The sequence below is a fragment of the Physella acuta genome, unplaced genomic scaffold (assembly GCF_028476545.2).
Source record: "Physella acuta isolate Inbredline_101_S28 unplaced genomic scaffold, ASM2847654v3 ptg001000l, whole genome shotgun sequence".
NCBI classification, from domain to species: domain Eukaryota; kingdom Metazoa; phylum Mollusca; class Gastropoda; family Physidae; genus Physella; species Physella acuta.
This window is the reverse complement of record NW_026732517.1, coordinates 139,621-163,063: the sequence shown is the minus strand read 5'-3', so window position 1 is coordinate 163,063 and position 23,443 is coordinate 139,621. Positions and strand designations below refer to the sequence as shown.

The 23,443-nt window shown below is 41.1% G+C and overlaps 1 protein-coding gene across 4 annotated transcripts in view; it reads left to right on the top strand.

Moving 5' to 3' along the window:
- Positions 1–23,443, top strand: part of LOC131954454 (putative transporter SVOPL) — a 32,934-nt gene that overhangs the window by 3,975 nt on the left and 5,516 nt on the right. For 2 of the 4 annotated variants that reach the window (XM_059318144.1, XM_059318141.1), the window contains exons 1-6: positions 1,048–1,217; positions 19,022–19,475; positions 21,418–21,516; positions 21,686–21,757; positions 22,159–22,283; positions 22,961–23,024. In XM_059318144.1, coding sequence (XP_059174127.1) covers positions 19,302–19,475; positions 21,418–21,516; positions 21,686–21,757; positions 22,159–22,283; positions 22,961–23,024 — 534 coding nt within the window. In that variant the 5' untranslated portion in view covers positions 1,048–1,217; positions 19,022–19,301. Of the gene's footprint in view, positions 1–1,047; positions 1,218–6,563; positions 6,639–19,021; positions 19,476–21,417; positions 21,517–21,685; positions 21,758–22,158; positions 22,284–22,960; positions 23,025–23,443 lie in introns of those variants that run through there. The other 2 variants (XM_059318143.1, XM_059318142.1) reach the window with 2 other exon arrangements.

The window sequence follows — 23,443 nt, the reverse complement described above, 5'->3', positions numbered from 1 at the left end:
GTCGGTGAAGTAAACTAATCTAAAAGCTCACAAAAATATTCAATAAAAATAAAACTCTTGAGTCCAGCTGTTGAACGGCCATGGGCAGCAACATCATGACTTGTGTAGGAGTTGACGCCCCTGACTGAAAGGTTATTAGCCTTAGAGTCTATCAGCACGGGTAGGTCAGGTGATATTAATTGAGATGTATGAAACGTTAGATTCTGGTAACAGGCTGAGTTGATAGGATCAGGCAAAATAAGCAAATACATGGATCAATACACACACACACACACACACACACACACACACACACATATATATATATATATATATATATATATATATATATATATATATATATATATATATATATATATATATATATATATATATATATATATATATATATATATATATATATATATATATATATATATATATATATATATATATATATACTTGTGAGATTTAGAAGTCCACCCCATAGCACAATTTCTACGCCATTGATGCGCAATATTATATACACATGTAAATGTGAATCTGTCAGCCACTAATTAATGTCGCGCAGCCCGCCCACCAGAAGATAGAAGCTAACCTGACAGGTGAGTGAAGGTGTGTGTGTGTGATTTAACGGCTGGCTGCAATCTTGACCTAAAGCTAACCGTGGTCCACACCTCAACACATTGCCTCAGGTAAACACCGGGTCGTCTCTACAGAAACTTTCAAAGTCGATTCTTTTTTCGACCCGATACCTTTTTTGAAAGATATTATTACCGAATCGATTTTTTTTCTCGGTATCGAATCTGACTTGTTCTCGGTCTTGAGCCGCGGACATTAAATGTAGCATATCTCGAGATTTTGACAAGCGCGAGAAAAACAAAAAATGAAAATTGTCTTCATCTCTCATACCAAAACCCCATCCCTGAGATAGAATCTAGTATTGATATTACTTGGTTAATGCAAGATATTACACCAAATCAATTATTAACCAACAACACCCCCATTTATTGGACGAGTCTATTCTGCAGCAGTATAAGTATAGTGACATGCATCCTTTACTTAAAGATCGGTGTATCTATACGGCGGAGTACACGCTAAAACCGCGTGTTTACAAGACACGCTCTGCTGCATGTGTCACTGTACGACACGCTGTGGCGTGGAGTTGAGTGAACGACTGTGTTGTTTTCACTAGTTCGGCTGTTTGCTTGACCCGCCCGGATCTTAATGCTCCCACGGTAAGTGTCTTAAATTATTATGTTTACTATGGAATCAGGGACATAGCCGGGCACATAGCCGGGGACATAGCCGGGGGGTGGGGACATAGCCGGGGACATAGCCAGGTTTTTGGGATAGGGAAAACGGCGAGTGCAGAAAAGAAGGGGCGCCCTATATATATATATACAGTGTGTCACCCTGTGTCACAGTTTGTGTCACCCCAGAGTCACAGTGTGTCACCCCAGTGTCAGTGTGTCACCCCAGTGTCACAGTGTGTCACAACCCAGTGTCACAGTGTGTCACCCCATTGTCAGTGTGTCACCCCAGTATCTCAGTGTGTGTCACCCCCGTGACATAGTGTGTCACCCCAGTGTCACAGTGTGTCACCCCAGTGTCAGAGTGTGTGTCACCCCAGTGTCACAGTGTGTGTCACAACCCAGTGTTACAGTGTGTGTCACCCCAGTGTTATAGTGTGTGTCACCCCAGTGTTACAATGTGTGTCACCCCAGTGTTACAGTGTGTGTCAACCCAGTGTTACAGTGTGTGTCAACCCAGTGTTATAGTGTGTGTCAACCCAGTGTTATAGTGTGTGTCACCCCAGTGTTATAGTGTGTGTCACCCCAGTGTCACAGTGTGTGTCACCCCAGTGTCACAGTGTGTGTCACCCCAGTGTCACAGTGTGTGTCACCCCAGTGTCACAGTGTGTGTCACAACCCAGTGTTACAGTGTGTGTCACCCCAGTGTTATAGTGTGTGTCACCCCAGTGTCACATTGTGTGTCACCCCAGTGTCACATTGTGTGTCACCCCAGTGTTACAGGGGGGAACAGGGCATTTCCCCCCTGTCAATTACCCCCGGACATTTCCCCCCCGACATAATCCCCCCCGGAGTAATTACCCCCTGTCAATTACCCCCTGTCGATTACCCCCCGCCCAGTAGGACATTACCCCCCCCCCCCCCCCCGGACAGGGTTAGAGTTAGGGTTAGGGCTAGGTTTAGGGCTAGGGTTAGGATTAGAGCTAGGGTTAGGATTAGAGCTAGGGTTAGGGTTAGGGTTAGGGTTAGGGCTAGAGTTAGGGTTAGGGTTAGGGCTAGGGTTAGGGCTAGAGTTAGGGTTAGAGTTAGAGCTAGGGTTAGGGTTAGGGTTAGGCTTAAACCAATGTCTAGCGTTGGTTTTGGTTTTGTGTGAAGTTTTAGGCTAAGATGGATGCTTGAGTTTTGGTCTTTTTTTTAAGGTTTGGATCAAAGTAGTATATAGGTCTAGAATTCTAGTTAGAGTTAGGATTCTAACTTGAGGGGGGGGGGTAATTCCCCGGGGGGGGGGGGGTAATTGACAGGGGGGTAATTGACAGGGGGTAATTGCTCCGGGGTTAAATACGGGGGGAAATATCCGGGGGGGGGGGGGTAAATTCCGGGGGGGGGGGGTAATGTCCTGTAGCCGTTACAGTGTGTGTCACCCCAGTTTCAGTGTGTGTCACATTGTGTGTCACAGCTCAGTGTTGGAAACACACTTACTACACGCCGTAACGACGTGTGTTTAACTCTGTGCGCATCTCGATGTGTCATCTCTTTCCTAAATTTGTTTGTGAATGTCATTTACTTTTGATACATTTTGTCAACTACTCAAAAAATGTCTATAGACCTGCTAATATACTCCACATAAAATAATGTTCGTGCATCTGTAAATAATTTCGGCTAATTATATCCTGCATGGATAGCATGCCTTATCAAACATGCCATGCCCCAAAGTGAATGAAAAAATAAGTGTTTAAAATATAATACACACACACTCATAAACACACACACCAGTAAAATCTGCGTAAGTGCAACAGCATGTTAAAATGTTACAATTTTTAACCTATTCCAAGAGCCCTTACATTGGTATACCAGAGACTCACAAGAGTGTATGAACATGTTTTAAATCAGATGAACATGTTTTAAATGTAAAGATGAGATCAACGGTCTGGTTTCTGGTGTACCTCTTCGAATCCTCGCCTTTGACTCAGTGGCGTAGCTACCGTAAAGCTAGTGTAAGCAAGGCATAGGGGCCCAAGGCAAATAGGGCCCTTTTTCGAAAATTTGAGGGGGGGGGGTGCAAATCGGAAGTCTAGGGGGGTGCAATTCGAAAGTTTGAGGGGGGTGCAAATCGAAAGTCTGAGGGGGGGAAGGGTCGCTACGCCTCTGAGGGGCCCACTAACACTTTTTGGATAGGGGCCCAAAAATCCTAGCTACGCCACTGCTTTGACTGCACCACGAAGACACCCATCAGAGGGTACTTGAATCGACATCAGTGAACTTTGAGGGAGGGGCTAGGTCACGTGGTTGTTTGTGACGGCTTCAATCTTCTACCACACTGCCAACAGCAGACACAGTTCCACCAGAGCTAATATGCATGGGGGGGGTATTAGCAAGACTACAAGTCCTGAATCACTGCAGTAGAAGGATGTCTTACGTCTGATAACTGTTAAGAGATTTGTTAACTGATAGGGCTCTATTGTCAGTACTCTAACAGTTAATCCATAGATCTGCCATGGCAACCGTGTTTCTTTCAGGAATTTTACTCCGATGGCATCCCACCCCCTCCACCCGTCAAGAGATGCCTGAAAGAAACTCTGATTGGCACTGATCTAAAAACCCAATAATAACGGAAAGTGGACTTTTTCTGTAGTAAACGACAGGGCAAACTCGTGCCTGAAACCTTTACTATAAAGTTACATCCTTAGGTCTATTCATTTGGAGAGACAAGACCTACATCTGTAGGCCTATTCATTTGGAGAGACATGACCTACATCTGTAGGCCTATTCATTTGGAGAGCCATGACCTACATCTGTAGGCCTATTCATTTGGAGAGCCATGACCTACATCTGTAGGCCTATTCATTTGGAGAGACATGACCTACATCTGTAGGTCTATTCATTTGGAGATACATGACCTACGTCTGTAGGCCTATTCATTTGGAGAGAGAGGACCTGCGTATTAAAGATGTGTGATAGATACGACTTTAGCAGCAAACACTGCCTAGACCATATTTAACATAGTCGTCGTCCCTACTGTGACAGTGGTCTGAATGATTACATCGGCTAAAGTCTGTAATTGTAAGCGTCAAATCTGATAAGATAATCCTGTTTATATCCCGTCTTTCTAAAAACAGCCCTCATTTATTGTTTAATTTCGTGGAGGATTCAAGCTTTCATCTTGTGATCAACGGACGTAATCATACCTGTGCTGTAGACACCTTGACACCTGTAGACAACTTGACACGTGTAGACACCTGGACCACAGAAACCTTGACACCTGGACCACAGACAACTTTACACCTGGACCACAGACACCTTTACACCTGGACCACAGACACCTTTACACCTGAACCACAGACACCTTTACACCTGAACCACAGACACCTGGACCACAGACAATTGGACCACAGACACTTGGACCACAGACACTTGGACCACAGACACCTGGACCACAGACACCTGGACCACAGACACCTTTACACCCGAACCACAGACACTTGGACCACAGACACCTGGACCACAGACACCTGGACCACAGACACCTTTACACCTGAACCACAGACACTTGGACCACAGACACATGGACCACAGACAATTGGACCACAGACACCTGAACCACAGACACCTGGTCCAAAGACACCTGGACCACAGACAATTGGACCACAGACAATTGGACCACAGACACCTGAACCACAGACACCTGGACCACAGACACCTGAACCACAGACACCTGGACCACAGACACCTGGACCACAGACACCTTTACACCTGAACCACAGACACCTGGACCACAGACAATTGGACCACAGACACCTGGACCACAGACACCTGGACCACAGACACCTTTACACCTGAACCACAGACACCTGGACCACAGACAACTGGACCACAGACACCTTTACACCTGAACCACAGACACTTGGACCACAGACACCTGGACCACAGACACCTTTACACCTGAACCACAGACACCTGGACCACAGACAATTGGACCACAGACACCTGGACCACAGACAATTGGACCACAGACACTTGGACCACAGACACTTGGACCACAGACACCTGGACCACAGACACCTGGACCACAGACACCTGGACCTCAGACACCTGGACCTCAGACACCTGGACCACAGACACCTGGACCACAGACACCTGGACCACAGGCACCTGGACCACAGACAATTGGATCACAGACACCTGGACCACAGACACCTGGACCACAGACACCTGGACCACAGACACCTGGACCACAGACACCTGGACCACAGATACCTGGACATAAGACACTTGGACCACAGACACCTGGACCACAGACACCTTTACACCTGAACCACAGACACCTGGACCACAGACAATTGGACCACAGACACCTGGACCACAGACAATTGGACCACAGACACCTGGACCACAGACACCTGGACCACAGACACCTGGACCACAGACACCTGGACCACAGGCACCTGGACCACAGACAATTGGACCACAGACACCTGGACCACAGACACCTGGACCACAGACACCTGGACCACAGACACCTGGACCACAGACACCTGGACCACAGACACCTTGACACCTGGAACACAGACACATGGACCAAAGACACCTTTCCACCTGGACCACAGACACCTGGACCACAGACACCTGGACCACAGACACTTGGACCACAGACAATTGGACCACAGACACTTGGACCACAGACACCTGGACCAAAGACACCTTTCCACCTGGACCACAGACACCTGGACCACAGACACCTGGACCACAGACACTTGGACCACAAACACCTGGACCACAGACACCTGGACCACAGACACCTGGACCACAGACACATGGACCAAAGACACCTTTCCACCTGGACCACAGACACTTGGACCACAGACACCTGGACCACAGACACCTGGACCACAGACACCTGAACCACAGACAATTGGACCACAGACACCTGGACCACAGACACCTGGACCACAGACACCTGGACCACAGTCACCTGGACCACAGACAATCGGACCACAGACACCTGGACCACAGACACCTGGACCACAAACATTTAGACCACAGACAATTGGACCACAGACACCTGGACCACAGACACCTGGACCACAGACACCTGGACCACAGTCACCTGGACCACAGACAATCGGACCACAGACACCTGGACCACAGACACCTGGACCACAAACATTTAGACCACACACACTGACACCTGATGAGATATCGCCAAGTCCCCGTGTTATATCAACTCTCTTAAATTCTCCTTGCGGTTACACAACCAGGTCGCGAGCAGCAGAACACGTGACCCGATGTTAGATCATCACTCGATACTTACCAAATTAGAAAAGTGCGCATGTAAACAAGATGTCAAGGCTAGCCTTGGATTACTTTTAATAACAAGTAGACGCAACATTTAGTAAATGATCCTCCCGAGTAAGTGCATGTAATTTCTTATTGTATTGACAACCAATTATTAACTGCTGAATAACTATCAGCAACTCAATGTTTCTTCGCTGAGATGCTGAAACTGATACGGTCGATTTATCTCACAGGATGGGACCTATGTATATAGCACACTGCTGCGATCTCAGAAGAAATACTAATATGAAATAAAACAATAAAACACTTTATCAGAAGGTCAAGTTGATTCATTGCCTTAAATAATTTCGTTAAATCCGGTTTTAACTGCTTTATTATTTATTTTTTGACCGACAAAAAAATGTATTGATCGTCGGTAAATTTCTTTATATTCTCTAATTGGAACTGTCAATATTGAAAATTCATAGCTAGTCCATTATATATCCGTAATCGTTTAATCAACAACTCTAGTAGTGTCTAGTCATGTCTGATTGGACGCAGTGTTTGCTTTGAAAACAAGTATTTCCTGTAATGTTGAAAAAACGGATTACGTTTCCGGCTTCATGATTAAATATATGTTTCTTCATTCGAATATGTGTTGTATTTTATTATTGTGTTTAAGTAACATTGATTTCATACAATTAGTATAACCAGCATATTTTTCTCAACAAAATGACGTATCTTTTAGTTTTTCACATTGCTGAAGAATCTGATATCATAGCCTCGGACAAAATGACAGACAGAGAAAAGTCGCCACATGGGCTTTTATTTGTTAGGATTGTGGGGGTATATGTATATGTCACATTAAAATGCATGAAATAGATTAATATTGGCGTAACATCTCCAAAAACGGGTGCATTCAGCTGAAGCCTGTTTGTTAGTGTATATACGAAGCCGTTAAAAATGCTTTAACCCATGTCCACCCCACACCACACCCATAAAATTTATGATAAATTCATCATCATACACAGCTGTTGTAAGAGCCTTTGTGAGAATGTTTTCAACAAGCAGTGATGTTAATGATATACGCTTGCTGATGATGGGGGTCTTTGATGTTTTGTTTGTTGATATTACTGCAACGGTTAGGTTTTTATTGATTTTAGAAACGTAAAAGGGAAGGGATAGTTCACTTATATACTAACCAATACTTTAATGGTTAAAGCGCAAATCGTTTAGGTTAAATGTTAGGTTTAAGGTTAAAATTATGCGTAATTCAGAGCTAATATTTACGTTTGTGTCTCAAAATAAATAATATCAATGTACTTTAAACCAACAACAGAAAACAGAAAATATCGTTTCGATAGAAGAGGATCGACTAATGATTAACACGATACCGATACAAAAATATAGTTTCGATAGACTCAGTAGTCAAGGCTTGTGTGATCTGCTAGTCTAGAAACATGTGTTGTTGTCGGTAGATAAACCATTGGGCCAACTTTATGGCTGAACAACTTTACTGGGGTCGGCTGTTGAGGACGTGACACACATGGGAGAGTAGGGGTTGGGGGGGGGTCAGTCGTTTGTTAATGGAGGGGGATAGGAAATGAAAGAAATAATAAGTAGTACACAATTTATATTATTTAAAAATATAAATTTAAAAAATTGAATTTTTTTTAGAGTTATTGTGATAGAGGGAGTAGTGGGGGTTGAGGGTGAAAGAAAATAAACCGGGAGTGATCTCCCCTAAACTTTCTCGAATATTCTTATATAACACTACGGGGGACGGCACCTCGAGATATAGACATGATTTTTAATCAATTTTTAATTACTTAACCTTTTTAAAATAGAATAGAATCTCGTAGAAAAAAGAATTGCGCACAAAGTGAACGCCAAAAAATCTGTCTATAATAGTGCGGAATATTATTAGTACTATATAAATTCACATGCGTTTTTTGAGAAATCAGAAAAAGCGTAAATTACTACTTCCGGTCAACGGATATTACTCAAAATTTGACAGAAGACAGATAATTAGATCGTTTACTTACATGTGAAATTCCATTTATCGGTCTGAAACAGTACTTAAGTTATAGGCTTTTGAAAAATTGAAAGTAGAATAAGTTCCACTTCCGGTTATCGGAAATCGCTGAAAAAATGTTACAGAACTACAAATTTGATATAAAACTTGTATATGAATTTTCATCAACCTAGCTGTAACGGTACTCAAATTATCGTGTTCACAGACACACATACACACACAGACATACGGACAAGATTGCAAAACTATGTTTTTCCGACTATGTTTTTTTTTTGCCCGATTACAATACTTTCTCTATACTCTGTATACGAGAAAGTAAAAATACGAACAAATATTAATATGTTGAGTCTGAGTGCAATGTGACTCATATTTCGATTAAACTCTCTTAAAAAATTAAGCATGGACCGAAGTAACCGAAGCGTGAAACGGGGTTTTAACTTCAATACCAGCTGTTCCCTCACCTGGCTCATAGGCAAAAAAATGATTTTTTTTAACCCAGCGGTCCAGTGCACGGGTTTTTTTATGAGTGTTTTGAAATACATTGACAAGAATTGTGATTGGGGGGGGGGGGGTGTTTACAAGAATATTTTTAGTTGGGCCCTCTGTTAAAAATGCAGTGGGACTTCTGGGTTGCAAGAATATTGTACAGATCTACTAAAAAGAACGCGTGCTGCCTAAAAAAACGATAATCCTTTTAACGACTTCGACGTTTTATATGACTGAAACAAAAGAGTTATCTTGACGTAACGTGGAAGAGTGACTATAATTGTTTTTTTTTCTTTTCAAAATCTGTTTTATCAGGTTTAAATGGAACAATGGCCAACCCCAGGCCTAAGCCGAGCAATTTGTGTGAAAACCAAATATCTTTACATTTCTAAACCTAGGCACTATTTATCTGGAAAAAACAACTTTTGCTTGTGAAAACCAATTATCTTCTCAGTTCTAAACTTGGAAAATAATTTATCTGATTATCTGGAAAAAAACAAATTTCGCGTGTGAATACCAAATATCTTCACCGTTCTAAACTTAGCAACTTTCGCCTAGTTGTTTGGGACATCAACCATTTTAGTAAACAAGGTCGTGAAAAACTGCTTCAAATCTAGAGAAACGTGATAGAAGTAGAAGTCTAGTTACCAAAGTGTTACATATCGATTAGTTATATTTGTTATAAAATGACAAACGACACGCCAGGTTTTTATGGGGGGGGGGGGGGGTTGTTGGTCATTTAGAGAGCTTTGCGTGGGCAAAGTATGTCCACAGTATCAAAACCCATAACCCGGGGTTTTGTTGTATGATGAAAGACTTCTGTTTCTCATTATCCGTCACAGTATTCGTGGAAAAACCCATTAGCTCTGAGTTTTTGCCTGGATCTAGTGTGACATATTGTTTAGTGGCGAGTAGGTCTAACGACGGCTGGGAGGGGTGGGTGTTTTCGTTTCCTAGCCGCATGAAACAGATGGGACACGGAACTAATAGTGAGGAGGGGGAGGCATGGACATAATGGTGGGATGTAAGTATAGACCTAAAGGTTGGATGTAAGTATAGACGTAAACGTGGGATGTAAGTATAGACCTAAAGGTGGGATGTAAGTATAGACCTAAAGGGGGGATGTAAGTATAGACCTAAGGGTGGGATGTAAGTATAGACCTAAGGGTGGGATGTAAGTATAGACGTAAACGTGGGATGTAAGTATAGACCTAAAGGTGGGATGTAAGTATAGACCTAAAGGGGGGATGTAAGTATAGACCTAAAGGTGGGATGTAAGTATAGACCTAAGGGTGGGATGTAAGTATAGACCTAAAGGTGGGATGTAAGTATAGACCTAAAGGTGGGATGTAAGTATAGACCTAAAGGTGGAATGTAAGTTATATAGACCTAAAGGTGGGATGTAAGTATAGACCTAAAGGTGGAATGTAAGTTATATAGACCTAAAGGCGGGATGTAAGTATAGACCTAAAGGTGGGATGTAAGTATAGACGTAAACGTGGGATGTAAGTATAGACCTAAAGGTGGAATGTAAGTATAGACCTAAAGGGGGGATGTAAGTATAGACCTAAAGGTGGGATGTAAGTATAGACGTAAACGTGGGATGTAAGTATAGACCTAAAGGTGGGATGTAAGTATAGACCTAAAGGTGGGATGTAAGTAGAGACCTAAAGGTGGGATGTAAGTATAGACCTAAAGGTGGGATGTAAGTATAGACCTAAAGGGGGGATGTAAGTATAGACCTAAAGGTGGGATGTAAGTATAGACCTAAAGGTGGGATGTAAGTAGAGACCTAAGGGTGGGATGTAAGTAGAGACGTAAACGTGGGATGTAAGTATAGACCTAAAGGTGGGATGTAAGTATAGACGTAAACGTGGGATGTAAGTAAAGACCTAAAGGTGGGATGTAAGTAGAGACCTAAAGGTGGGATGTAAGTATAGACCTAAAGGTGGGATGTAAGTAGAGACCTAAAGGTGGGATGTAAGTGTAGACCTAAGGGTGGGATGTAAGTATAGACGTAAACGTGGGATGTAAGTATAGACCTAAAGGTGGGATGTAAGTAGAGACCTAAGGGTGGGATGTAAGTAGAGACCTAAAGGGGGGATGTAAGTATAGACCTAAAGGTGGGATGTAAGTATAGACGTAAACGTGGGATGTAAGTATAGACCTAAAGAGGGGATGTAAGTATAGACCTAAAGGTGGAATGTAAGTATAGACCTAAAGGGGGGATGTAAGTATAGACCTAAAGGTGGGATGTAAGTATAGACGTAAACGTGGGATGTAAGTATAGACCTAAAGGTGGGATGTAAGTAGAGAGCTAAAGGTTGGATGTAAGTAGAGACCTAAAGGTGGGATGTAAGTATAGACCTAAAGGTGGGATGTAAGTATAGACCTAAAGGTGGGATGTAAGTAGAGACCTAAAGGTGGGATGTAAGTGTAGACCTAAGGGTGGGATGTAAGTATAGACGTAAACGTGGGATGTAAGTATAGACCTAAAGGTGGGATGTAAGTAGAGACCTAAGGGTGGGATGTAAGTAGAGACCTAAAGGGGGATGTAAGTATAGACCTAAAGGTGGGATGTAAGTATAGACGTAAACGTGGGATGTAAGTATAGACCTAAAGGGGGGATGTAAGTATAGACCTAAGGGTGGGATGTAAGTATAGACCTAAGGGTGGGATGTAAGTATAGACGTAAACGTGGGATGTAAGTATAGACCTAAGGGTGGGATGTAAGTATAGACGTAAACGTGGGATGTAAGTAGAGACCTAAAGGTGGAATGTAAGTTATATAGACCTAAAGGTGGGATGTAAGTATAGACCTAAGGGTGGGATGTAAGTATAGACCTAAAGGTGGGATGTAAGTATAGACCTAAAGGTGGGATGTAAGTAGAGACCTAAAGGTTGGATGTAAGTAGAGACCTAAAGGGGGGATGTAAGTGTAGACGTAAACGTGGGATGTAAGTATAGACCTAAAGGGGGGATGTAAGTATAGACCTAAAGGTGGGATGTAAGTATAGACGTAAACGTGGGATGTAAGTATAGACCTAAAGGTGGAATGTAAGTTATATAGACCTAAAGGGGGGATGTAAGTATAGACCTAAAGGTGGGATGTAAGTATAGACGTAAACGTGGGATGTAAGTATAGACCTAAAGGTGGAATGTAAGTTATATAGACCTAAAGGGGGGATGTAAGTATAGACCTAAAGGTGGGATGTAAGTATAGACGTAAACGTGGGATGTAAGTATAGACCTAAAGGTGGGATGTAAGTATAGACCTAAAGGTGGAATGTAAGTTATATAGACCTAAAGGTGAGATGTAAGTATAGACCTAAGGGTGGGATGTAAGTATAGACCTAAAGGTGGGATGTAAGTATAGACCTAAAGGTGGGATGTAAGTAGAGACCTAAAGGTTGGATGTAAGTAGAGACCTAAAGGGGGGATGTAAGTGTAGACGTAAACGTGGGATGTAAGTATAGACGTAAACGTGGGATGTAAGTATAGACCTAAAGGTGGAATGTAAGTTATATAGACCTAAAGGGGGGATGTAAGTATAGACCTAAAGGTGGGATGTAAGTATAGACGTAAACGTGGGATGTAAGTATAGACCTAAAGGTGGAATGTAAGTTATATAGACCTAAAGGGGGGATGTAAGTATAGACCTAAAGGTGGGATGTAAGTATAGACGTAAACGTGGGATGTAAGTATAGACCTAAAGGTGGGATGTAAGTATAGACCTAAAGGTGGGATGTAAGTGTAGACGTAAACGTGGGATGTAAGTATAGACCTAAAGGGGGGATGTAAGTATAGACCTAAGGGTGGGATGTAAGTATAGACCTAAAGGTGGGATGTAAGTATAGACGTAAACGTGGGATGTAAGTATAGACCTAAAGGTGGGATGTAAGTAGAGACCTAAAGGTGGGATGTAAGTAGAGACCTAAAGGTGGGATGTAAGTATAGACCTAAAGGTGGGATGTAAGTATAGACCTAAAGGTGGGATGTAAGTAGAGACCTAAAGGTGGGATGTAAGTATAGACCTAAAGGTGGGATGTAAGTATAGACCTAAAGGTGGGATGTAAGTAGAGACCTAAGGGTGGGATGTAAGTAGAGACCTACAAGTTTAGACCGGGGATGGGATGTTAACAGACTTAAAACGTCCCTGTTGCCGTCTTAAGTCGGTCACTATTTTCATTAACTTGAAAGTGATCATGTCGATCGATTTACATTTCTGATTGATACGTCGGGCTGAGTCTGCGTACGTCATAATGTGACATATGTTGGTGGAAATAATGCCCTAACAGTGTGGCCCTCTCTCTCTGCTCGGTCTGATTGTTTCTCTAAACTAGTGCAATATTTTGTTCACCAAAATGCCTGCCTGGACGATTATACCAGAAACGTATCGAAATATCTGCGTTTTTGATTTTACCAGTAAAATGTCGGTACAGTTGAGTCGATACCTTGAGCGTGCCAACACATTCACGTATTCGATACTTAGTAAGTGACGGCACAATTATGTAATCGATTTCTGGAAATGGCGGCATACTGACATATTCGATATCTGGAAAATGTCGGCATATAAATTCACTGTAGTGGGCGTAGTTCTGTGTTCTTTACTGTAGGTCTTGTTAGCCCTAGCTGTAGATTGTTGTTGAATTAGATTATGGTAAAAAAAACTTTTTTTATTCCATCAAACTTGTCCGCAAGAATTGACTCTCATGTTCTTGACGAATGTATTATGAAAGTTATTGCAACTTATAATAATGCTAATCTTATTTCTGCTTTGGAAATAAGTAACCATTAGACTGACATTTCTACTAAATTCAGTATAAGTATAACAACTTATTTGTATCGGTGGAATATTGGCGTGTATCAGAGACGTGTTGTATCAGGGATATGTTATATCAAGGACGTGTTATACCAGTGAAAAATTATATCAGTGATGTGTTATATTGGGGACGTTTTATATCAGGGATGTGTTATATCAGGGACGTGTTATACCAGTGATATATTTTATCAGTGATGTGTTATATTTGTGATGTGTTATATTTGTGATGTGTTATATCATGGTTGTGCTATACCAGTGACATACTTTATCATGTATGTGTTATATCAATGATGTGTTATATCAGGGACGTGTTATACCAGTGATGTGTTATATCAGGGACGTGTTGTATCAAAGACGTGTTATATCAAGGACGTATCATATCAGGGTAATGTTACATAGATGTTACACGAATGACGCGTTACACTGAAGACTTCTAGTCGTAGTGACGTTTATCAGGGGTTCGTCCCCACATCTTGTAACTGCCTGGTGGCGTCAACCCTGTGGACTCTATAATCATATGATCAATGTTTACCTCTTGTATAGGTTATCTCCTCCTACTGATGTAGTTACAATAGACCTACATCCATATCCAAGTCCACGGTCAATATTCTAATTACATCTGATAACACTCAATATAAGCTCGGAGCTTGAGGTATAATCAATATAAAAGCATACTCACTTTCCTCACGTTAAAACATAAACACCAAACACACATACACACACACGCACACACACGCCTGAAAATAGTTATTAATGTCTGTAGATAAGGTTCACATAACCGATTTTTTCAGTCCAGCTCACTAAATTATCGATCTTTGTTTATTTGGCGAATGCTTTTCAAAGTTTTGACATTTACTGTTTTTAGTAAAGACTCGCCCTAGACCAACGTTTGTATACATAATTCTTGCCAGGGAATGCGAGATCCTATTCCAAAAATAAACCTGTGCTTTTAGCCGGAAAAAAATATTGTACAGTCGGTTTTTTAAACTGCTGGTCTGAGAAATTAATGCGTCTTGTTTGCAAGGATTAATACTCTCTAACCGAATATACTCTAACTAGCTGCATCCCGTGCTCCGCCACGGTAAATCTTTATAAAATATACCAACTTTGGAACAGAACAAAACAAACAAAAACACAACACAAACACAAACAAAACACAACCACAACCACAACACAACCACATTACAACCACAACACAATCACAACACAACCACAACACAACCACAACACAACCACAAAACAACCACAACACAACCACAACACGACCACAACACAACCACAACACAACCACAACCACAACACACGGTAAATCTTTTTTAAATGTACCAAGTTGGGAACAGAACAAAACTAAATACAACACAAACGAACGCAAAGAAAAAACAAAAAACGAAAAAACAAACACAACACTCAACATAAACTCAATTTAAATGTAATCATAAAGGCATATTGCTCACAGTCTATCCCGTAGCGCCAAATCGCGCCCTTTCCGAGCGCCGGCGGAAAATTTCGATTTACACCCTGCCACCTCCCTCAAACTTTCGATTTCCACCCTCCCCCTCCCCCCCCCCCCCCACCTCTTGCTACGCCTCTGTTATAAAACCCCTAGCTTTTCCGCAAATAAATTAAAGGCAGTATTTAGAATATCCGTGTTTTACCGACCATATTGCACTTTATAAATTCATGCATTTTTTTCAGTACTTTTAAAAATTTACAATAAAGTTTCATGACTAAAACCATTGCGCACCTAATGAACGTGATGACTTAATATAGTAATGGAGAATAGTTGATTAAAAATTATAATTAGTAAACAGTACATTCAGTGAATAAAATAAATAAAAGATAGCCTTTTATCAATCAATGCTAATAATAATATTCCAACAATAATCTACTCTTACATGTCTGCATAATTTGCATTCACATTTTGCTAATTATATTATTCCAACAATTATTCCGTCTTGCAGATTTTGCATTCACATTTTTAGCGTGAGTTCAATTTATCTTTGAATTACCTCCATTGGCATAATTACTAAGCAGTTTAATTAGATTTTTCTACCGTACTGTTATTATGTTATTAATATGTATCGACTTTTTCTGGGAATATTAACGAAAACTATATTTGACATTGATCCTTTTAATATGTTTTAGCAATGTGCGTGTATTTAATATTCTCTTTACGTTATGCAAAATTGTACAAACAGTGGAAATTATAAATTAGCTCTATGCCGCTATATAAACAAACCCTACTCTAATACTTATAATAAGACACTGCGGTGCACTGAAAAGCACAGCATGGTGCGTAGCTTACTTTTATAGTCCCAAAATCTATAGCGATGACGGACGGAAGGACACGCTCAGCCCGATTATATTATAGATTAGTGACTTTCTATCAGGATTAAAAGGATTAGTCGCGCGCTACAGCATGTCTATTTATGGCCTTTAATCACTCATACATGCTGGAGATTCATAGCGTGCGCCTAGGGTATATAGACGGATTTGTTGACATGCTTTTGTTGTGTTTCGTTGTAAAAGATCTAAAAAATGTGTGCAACACAGTAATTCTAATGCAGGATTGGGTTGAAAGCTCTGTTGTTATATATGGATGTAGCGCCACCTCGTGACGCCAATGTCTAGGCGACTTTTTGTAGCTCAGCTCTGAAAGTTGGTAATTCAGAAAGTTGGTAGCTCGGAAAATGAATTACTAGAAAGTTGGTAACTCGGAAGGTCTTGTATTGAAAGTTCTTATTTTGGAAATTCTTATTTTGGAAATTCTTATTTTGGAAATTCTTATTTTGGAAATTCTTATTTTGGAAATTCTTATTTTGGAAGTTCTTATTTTTTAAGTTCTTATTTTGGAAATTCTTATTTTGGAAATTCTTATTTTGTAAATTAATATTTTGTAAATTAATATTTTGGAAGTTCTTATTTTGGAAGTTCTTATTTTTGAAGTTCTTATTTTGGAAGTTCTTATTTTGGAAGTTCTTATTTTTGAAGTTCTTATTTTTGGAAGTTCTTATTTTGAAAGTTCTTATTTTGAAAGTTCTTATTTTGGAAGATCTTATTTTGGAAGATCTTATTTTGGAAGATCTTACATTGGACGCTATTACACTAAAAGCCTTCATTTCAAGTTCTTTATTGGAAATTCGTATATTGAGATTTGTTTTAATTTGGAAAATTTCGCGCATAAAAAAATCCCTCGCACATTTTGTTTTCTTATTTGGACTGCGTTTTAAACTTGTTATTGTAAAGGTTTTTATGCATGTTTTAATTTCTTTAATTGAGTCCCGTTGAATGAAGTGTAAATATTCATTGTGTCGATGTAAATCGATTTTTAGACACAACGGCACAAATGAAAGTAAAATGTTACAGCCCACAGCTTGATATTAAAATAAATGTGGGTGGGAGTGCATACAATTAGAAAAAAATGTTTCCCTTACACAACTATTTAACGTGTGTATTTGTGTATGGTTTGTTTGCGTGCGTGCGTGTTTGTGTGTGTGTGTGTGCGTGCATGTGTGTGTGTGTGCATGTGTGTGTGTGTACATAGTTACATCAAACATCACACGTGCCTATGTATGTGTATGTGCGTTCGTGTATATGTGCGTGCGTGTGTGTGTATGGGTGTGTGTGCGTGTGTGTGCGTGCGTGTGTGTGTGTGTGTGTACATAGTTACATCACGCGATGACGACTGCCCACGTGACTGAATGTAAATAGACCTTGCTACAAATAGCTTCGACATTCAGTGTCTATTTTTATTACAAAAACAAGCTTTTCAAGTGAGGCAATCGATGGGGGTTTTAATTGAAGTCTGCGCATCAGTTGTACGAAGCATGTGTGCTGTAACCCTTCAGTATGTCGCATGCTGCACACAGGATCAGTGATCATGCACATGTAAGCACGAAGAGGGGGGGAGGGTGTCATGAACGTATAGCTTGTGTGTAGGGAATGGGTTGGTAGCCGATGGAACGGAGGCAACAACACCGCCTTTAGATTTTGTTCCGATTTTTTTGGGATCAGAATCTGTGTCTCTGGGAATAATTGTAGACAAGCCACCCGCTGTAAGCTGGTGTATACAGGTTGTTTCTTTAAGTTATAAACTTTGACAGCTTACTTACGTGGTTTTGTGAAGTGGAGAAGGGGGTATGCCCAGATTTATTATACAAGCTTCTTTGTGGTTTATAATAGCATAGTATTATTATATAAAGTTATATGGGGTAGTGGGGTGGGTTCAGAGATCCTATGTATGTGTTATATGCGATATGTAATATATAAGTGTCCTTTATACAGAACAGGCTGAGTTAAGAAAAATGTAATTTGTTATCTCTCGAGAAAAATTATTTTGGCGATTAATCTTGTTAAAAAGAACAACTCATATTGTTGTCTCCTCAGTCGGTGACACAAGGTAGCTGAATTTTACAAGGGTGTGACTGGGTCTAGGCTTCGGTCGTTGTGTTAGAGATGTTTTCATACACGCTCCGCTAAAGCAAATATTTTGTTCAATCGCCACATTACACGGCCCAGTTAGCGTGTGGAGGGTTGGGTCGCCTTGGGCGCAATCATTTACCGACGCCAAATAAACGAGGGCCTGTTGGGGGGGGGGGCGGGGAAGGGACATTATTTTTCCCAAATACAGACTTAAAATTAATATGATTCAATTTTATTTAGCTATTTGATCTAACATTCTGTTAAGGAAAATAAAAGAAACCTTTACATTACAGTATCATTTAGGCTTATATTTTTTTTTGTTACGTAACCTTACAAAAGCTAAGCTTCAATAGCATCGGTCATGGTGTTTAACATGAAGCCATTTTTTAAATACAAATTTGGCTTAATTTACTTTGCTTTTATGTTCCTGAATCCTAACTAAAAATTGCTTGGCCTTTATCAAATAGCAGTGGGTCCCACTTCTCTACCTTAACTAATAGCTAAGTGAGTTAAGGCCCTTGCGTGTTGTTAACGGTATGATGGGACTTTAAAATATCGGCGTCTTAAGGTTGCATTCTTTACTGCTAGCTTTACATTATACCAAGCATCACGTGGTACGTGGTAGTGTAGTTTTATCAAGTTGTGACAAGCACTAAAGTTTGAGCTGCCGCCTCACATCTTGCTCCCCCCCTCCCCTATCTTGTGCTGTATCGTGCCAAGCTATGCAATCATACATTTTTATTTTTATTTCAGGCAGAACCTGTAGAGTCTCATAACAAACCTGCAAAGAAAACCTGTCTAGAGACTTCTGGCTAAATCTGCAAAGAAAACCTATCTAGAGACTACTGGCTAAACCTGCAAAGAAAACCTGTCTAGAGACTACTGGCTAAACCTGCAAAGAAAACCTGTCTAGAGACTACTGGCTAATCCTGCAAAGAAAACTAGCAGATACATGCCGAAGTAACATTGGAAGCTGCAGTATCAACCTGCACAGTAAATCTGTCTAGAACTCCCAGAAAGACGGACACGGAAGATGCAATATGTCGAATCGCCGACCAGGCAACGTGTCAAATCCAAACCAAATGGCACAGGAGGGGCCGACCTTACGGGCGCTGACGTGGAAACATTCACTGTGGAAGACGCCATAGAGTCCATCGGCTTTGGCTGGTTCCAGATTAAAATATTTGTGGTCGGCAAACTTATCGCGGTAAGTACAGGAATTGGGGGGGGGTGGTTATTAAAAATTTTAAGCATAAGTAATATAGGGCATGCAATGTAAAACGTTAGTGGACTGTGTGGTCGGATTGTACAGCATATGCCTGCTAGTGCGCAAGTATTGAGTTCGAATCACGGGCTCGTAAGACGTCCCTTAGTTTACCTGACTCTGATGTGTACCTGACTCTGATGTGTACCTGACTCTGATGTGTACCTGACTCTGATGTGTACCTGACTCTGATGTGTACCTGACTCTAATGTGTACCTGACTCTGATGTGTACCTGACTCTGATGTGTACCTGACTCTGATGTGTACCTGACTCTGATGTGTACCTGACTCTGATGTGTACCTGACTCTGATGTGTACCTGACTCTGATGTGTACTTGACTCTGATGTGTACCTGACTCTGATGTGTACCTGACTCTGATGTGTACCTGACTCTGATGTGTACCTGACTCTGATGTGTACCTGACTCTGATATGTACCTGACTCTGATGTGTACCTGACACATGTTAGGGAAACAAGGTGGCTTAGCATACGGTGACCTCACTGTCCCTGAAGTCGAAGTAGTTGAAACAGATGAACTCTACTTCATCTATCCCCAGGTGTATTGAGCACGACGGGAAAAAATGATGTAAGGTTTGCCTGTCGCCCCTCCTGGGACATAGGCCTATGTCCCCAGGTGTCCTGGGCTAGTCTCTCCAATTGGCCCCAGGTGTCCTGGGCTAGTCTCTCCAACTGTCCCCAGGTGTCCTGGGCTAGTCTCTCCAACTGTCCCCAGGTGTCCTGGGCTAGTCTCTCCAACTGTCCCCAGGTGTCCTGGGCTAGTCTCTCCAACTGTCCCCAGGCGTCCTGGGCTAGTCTCTCCAACTGTCCCCAGATGTCCTGGGCTAGTCTCTCCAACTGTCCCCGGGTGTCCTGGGCTAGTCTCTCCAATTGGCCCCAGGTGTCCTGGGCTAGTCTCTCCAACTGTCCCCAGGTGTATCCTGTCCTGGGCTAGTCTCTCCAACTGTCCCCAGGTGTCCTGGGCTAGTCTCTCCAACTGTCCCCAGGTGTCCTGGGCTAGTCTCTCCAATTGGCCCCAGGTGTCCTGGGCTAGTCTCTCCAACTGTCCCCAGGTGCATCCAATCTTTGTTGGTGTCTTCTTCTAGGTCACGTCTCCCGGTCTTCCTCGGTCTGTTTTTTAGCGCAATTTCCATACTGGACAATTGCGATTATTAACTCGTCATTTCTGGTGATGGATGGATGGATGTGTGTCCGCAGCTTTAAGTCGTGTCTCCTCCTCAACGAAGCAATATCGAGGACTAGTTCCAAAAGCAAATATGTTAAGCAAGTTCCGAGGATGATTGTGTGCCAAAAAAATTCCCGGAAAAAAACTCGAAAAAAAAATGCAGTTTTTGGCCCATATCTCGGCAACCAGACCACTTAGCGACTTGAAACATTTACCAATCGATTGAAAGTTTTCAAAAATATCCTTTCGTTCGGTCACAAAAAATATTTACTACTTTTTTTAACTGAGCATCGTGTAGGCCTAGGATGATATTTACTACTTTTTTTTTAAACTGAGCATCGTGTAGGCCTACTCGTTAAAATAAAACTATTTCCGTTGATATAGGTTAATATAGTTGTCTTTTTTTTTAGCGCAAAAAAATATCCTTTCGTTCGGTCACAAAAAATTAAAAATTGTAATGGATAACATAAGGAAATTGCGCTTAAATTGTCACTAGACTTTTTATTATCTTGTTTTCTTTTTCTTTTTTTTCCCCCTTTTGTCCTGTGTATTCCATGGTGAGGGGTTGTCTTGTTATGCCTGAAACAGGCTTTTTGAGTGTGTGGCCAATCTATTTCCATTTTCTCTGGAGAATCTCTTCTTCAGTTGGCAGTTTACTTGTAAAATGGAACACAGACACAAGTTTTTGTTTTGTTGTTGTAGGCAGCTGACGCCATGGAGATGATGATACTGGCCGTGTTGTCTCCGCTGGTCAGGTGTGAGTGGCAGTTGGAGGATTACAAGGTGGCCTTCATTACAACGGTCAGTTGCATATCACATTCACATTTCATCACAACGGTCAGTTGCATTCTACTTTTATCACAACGGTCAGTTGCATTCTACTTTCATCACAACGGTCATTCTTACACAGCTTTTGGTAGATGGTTTGAAGAAAATTTTCTCCTGCTTTCATGAATAATATTTTTTTCAGGCTGTTTTCATGGGCATGGGTATTTCAGCGCCCTTGCTAGGCATGATGGGAGATAACTACGGTAGAAAAACTGTACGTTTTTTTTAGAAAACAAATATTTTAAAGAAAGTTAGTTTTATTTGTATTTCTCTTATTTAAGTGCATTTAAATGCTAGTTACTTATATTCACTTTATTTACTTCACATTAGCTATAAACAATTTTAAAAACCACACCATAAAGTGGATTTTTAAGTTTTTTTAAACATTTAGTATTATGCTCAATGTTTTCATTCCATATCTAACCATACAAATATCCGCCATGCTCCCCATACAAATCTCCGCCATGTTCCCCATACAAATCTCCGCCATGTTCCCCATACAAATCTCCGCCATGTTCCCCCATACAAAAGTCCGCCATGTTCCCACATACAAAAGTCCGCCATGTTCCTCCATGTCCCCCATACAAAGTCCGCCATCTTACTTCATGTCTCTAGGTTCTAGTGATGATCACGCTGTGGATTGGCTACTTCGGCTTCATGACGACCTTCAGTCCGTCCTACAGTTGGATCGTTGTTCTCAGGGGTCTTGTTGGTCTTGGCATGGGTGGGTCACATCAGGGGTCAGTGCCAGCTTACTAATGGTTTTCTTACCTGATTATTTAACTTAATTATTTTAACTAAGCGAAAAAATATTTTTTTAAAATAAAAAACAAACTTAAACTTGATTTTTTTTCGTATCACTGTCCTCTTCTTCTTTCTTCTTCTTCTTCGTTCTTAATTTTTAGTGTTGGAAGGGATCGAGCCTTATCTACCAGAGGGTTCAAACTCGAGACTTTTTCCAATTTATCAACCATGAGCATTAGCCGACTCGCCCATGCCTCCATCACAATTATTAAGGATACGTGTCAACTGGTTATGCGCCATTGACTCCGATTTCAGCCTGCTTTTCTTTTTGGATTTGCTTCCATAGTCTTTGTCCAACCAAGAACAAACTACAAGGCAGCAGTTGTTTGATTTTGGAGTTGTCTCTCCTAGAAGAGTGGCTGTCCCCAGCTAACGAGCCTCATCTGCCAAAGGGTTCGAACTCGAGACTTTTCGGTTTAGCAACTATGAGCTTTTGCCGACTCGACCACGCCGACCCCACTTTCCTTAATTTTGATAAATTATGTTTTATACAGATAGTTTTTTTTCAAATTAGGTTAATGCAATGTTTATTCATTGTTTTTTGTTTTTAAATTACGTTAGCACGTTGTTTTATTCTATTTAGTATGTAACAACACAAATAACTATCTTCTAGGTTCTCACTGAATGCAGAATACGTCCCATCAAAATACCGAGCCAAGCTACTCGTCTTTGGAACGGTGAGTTCAGCATAGATATTTACCTGTAGCTCAACAGGTAATATTGTGCGATGCTCTTACCCAAGATGCTTAGTGCGTTTACACAATATACACTATATATTACCCCGACCACTTCCCCATGGTAGAACGTCTTCACATGTCGGTGTGTGCGTGTGTGGTTGTGCGAATTCATATAATTTCTTAATGTTCGACATTAATTGATTAATGCAATTAGTGCAATTACCATAAGTACAGATAATTAGCAATAAAATAATATTGTATTCTCCACACCATATTTGTATTCTCTTGTTGACAATGAGAATTCAAAGTAGTTTCCCTTGAATATATGCTTCGTGTTACATGGGAGATAATTAGAAAATGCTAGTCTATACCAAAGCCACCAAAATTCACACTGCGTATGACTGCAGCTGCATGTTATT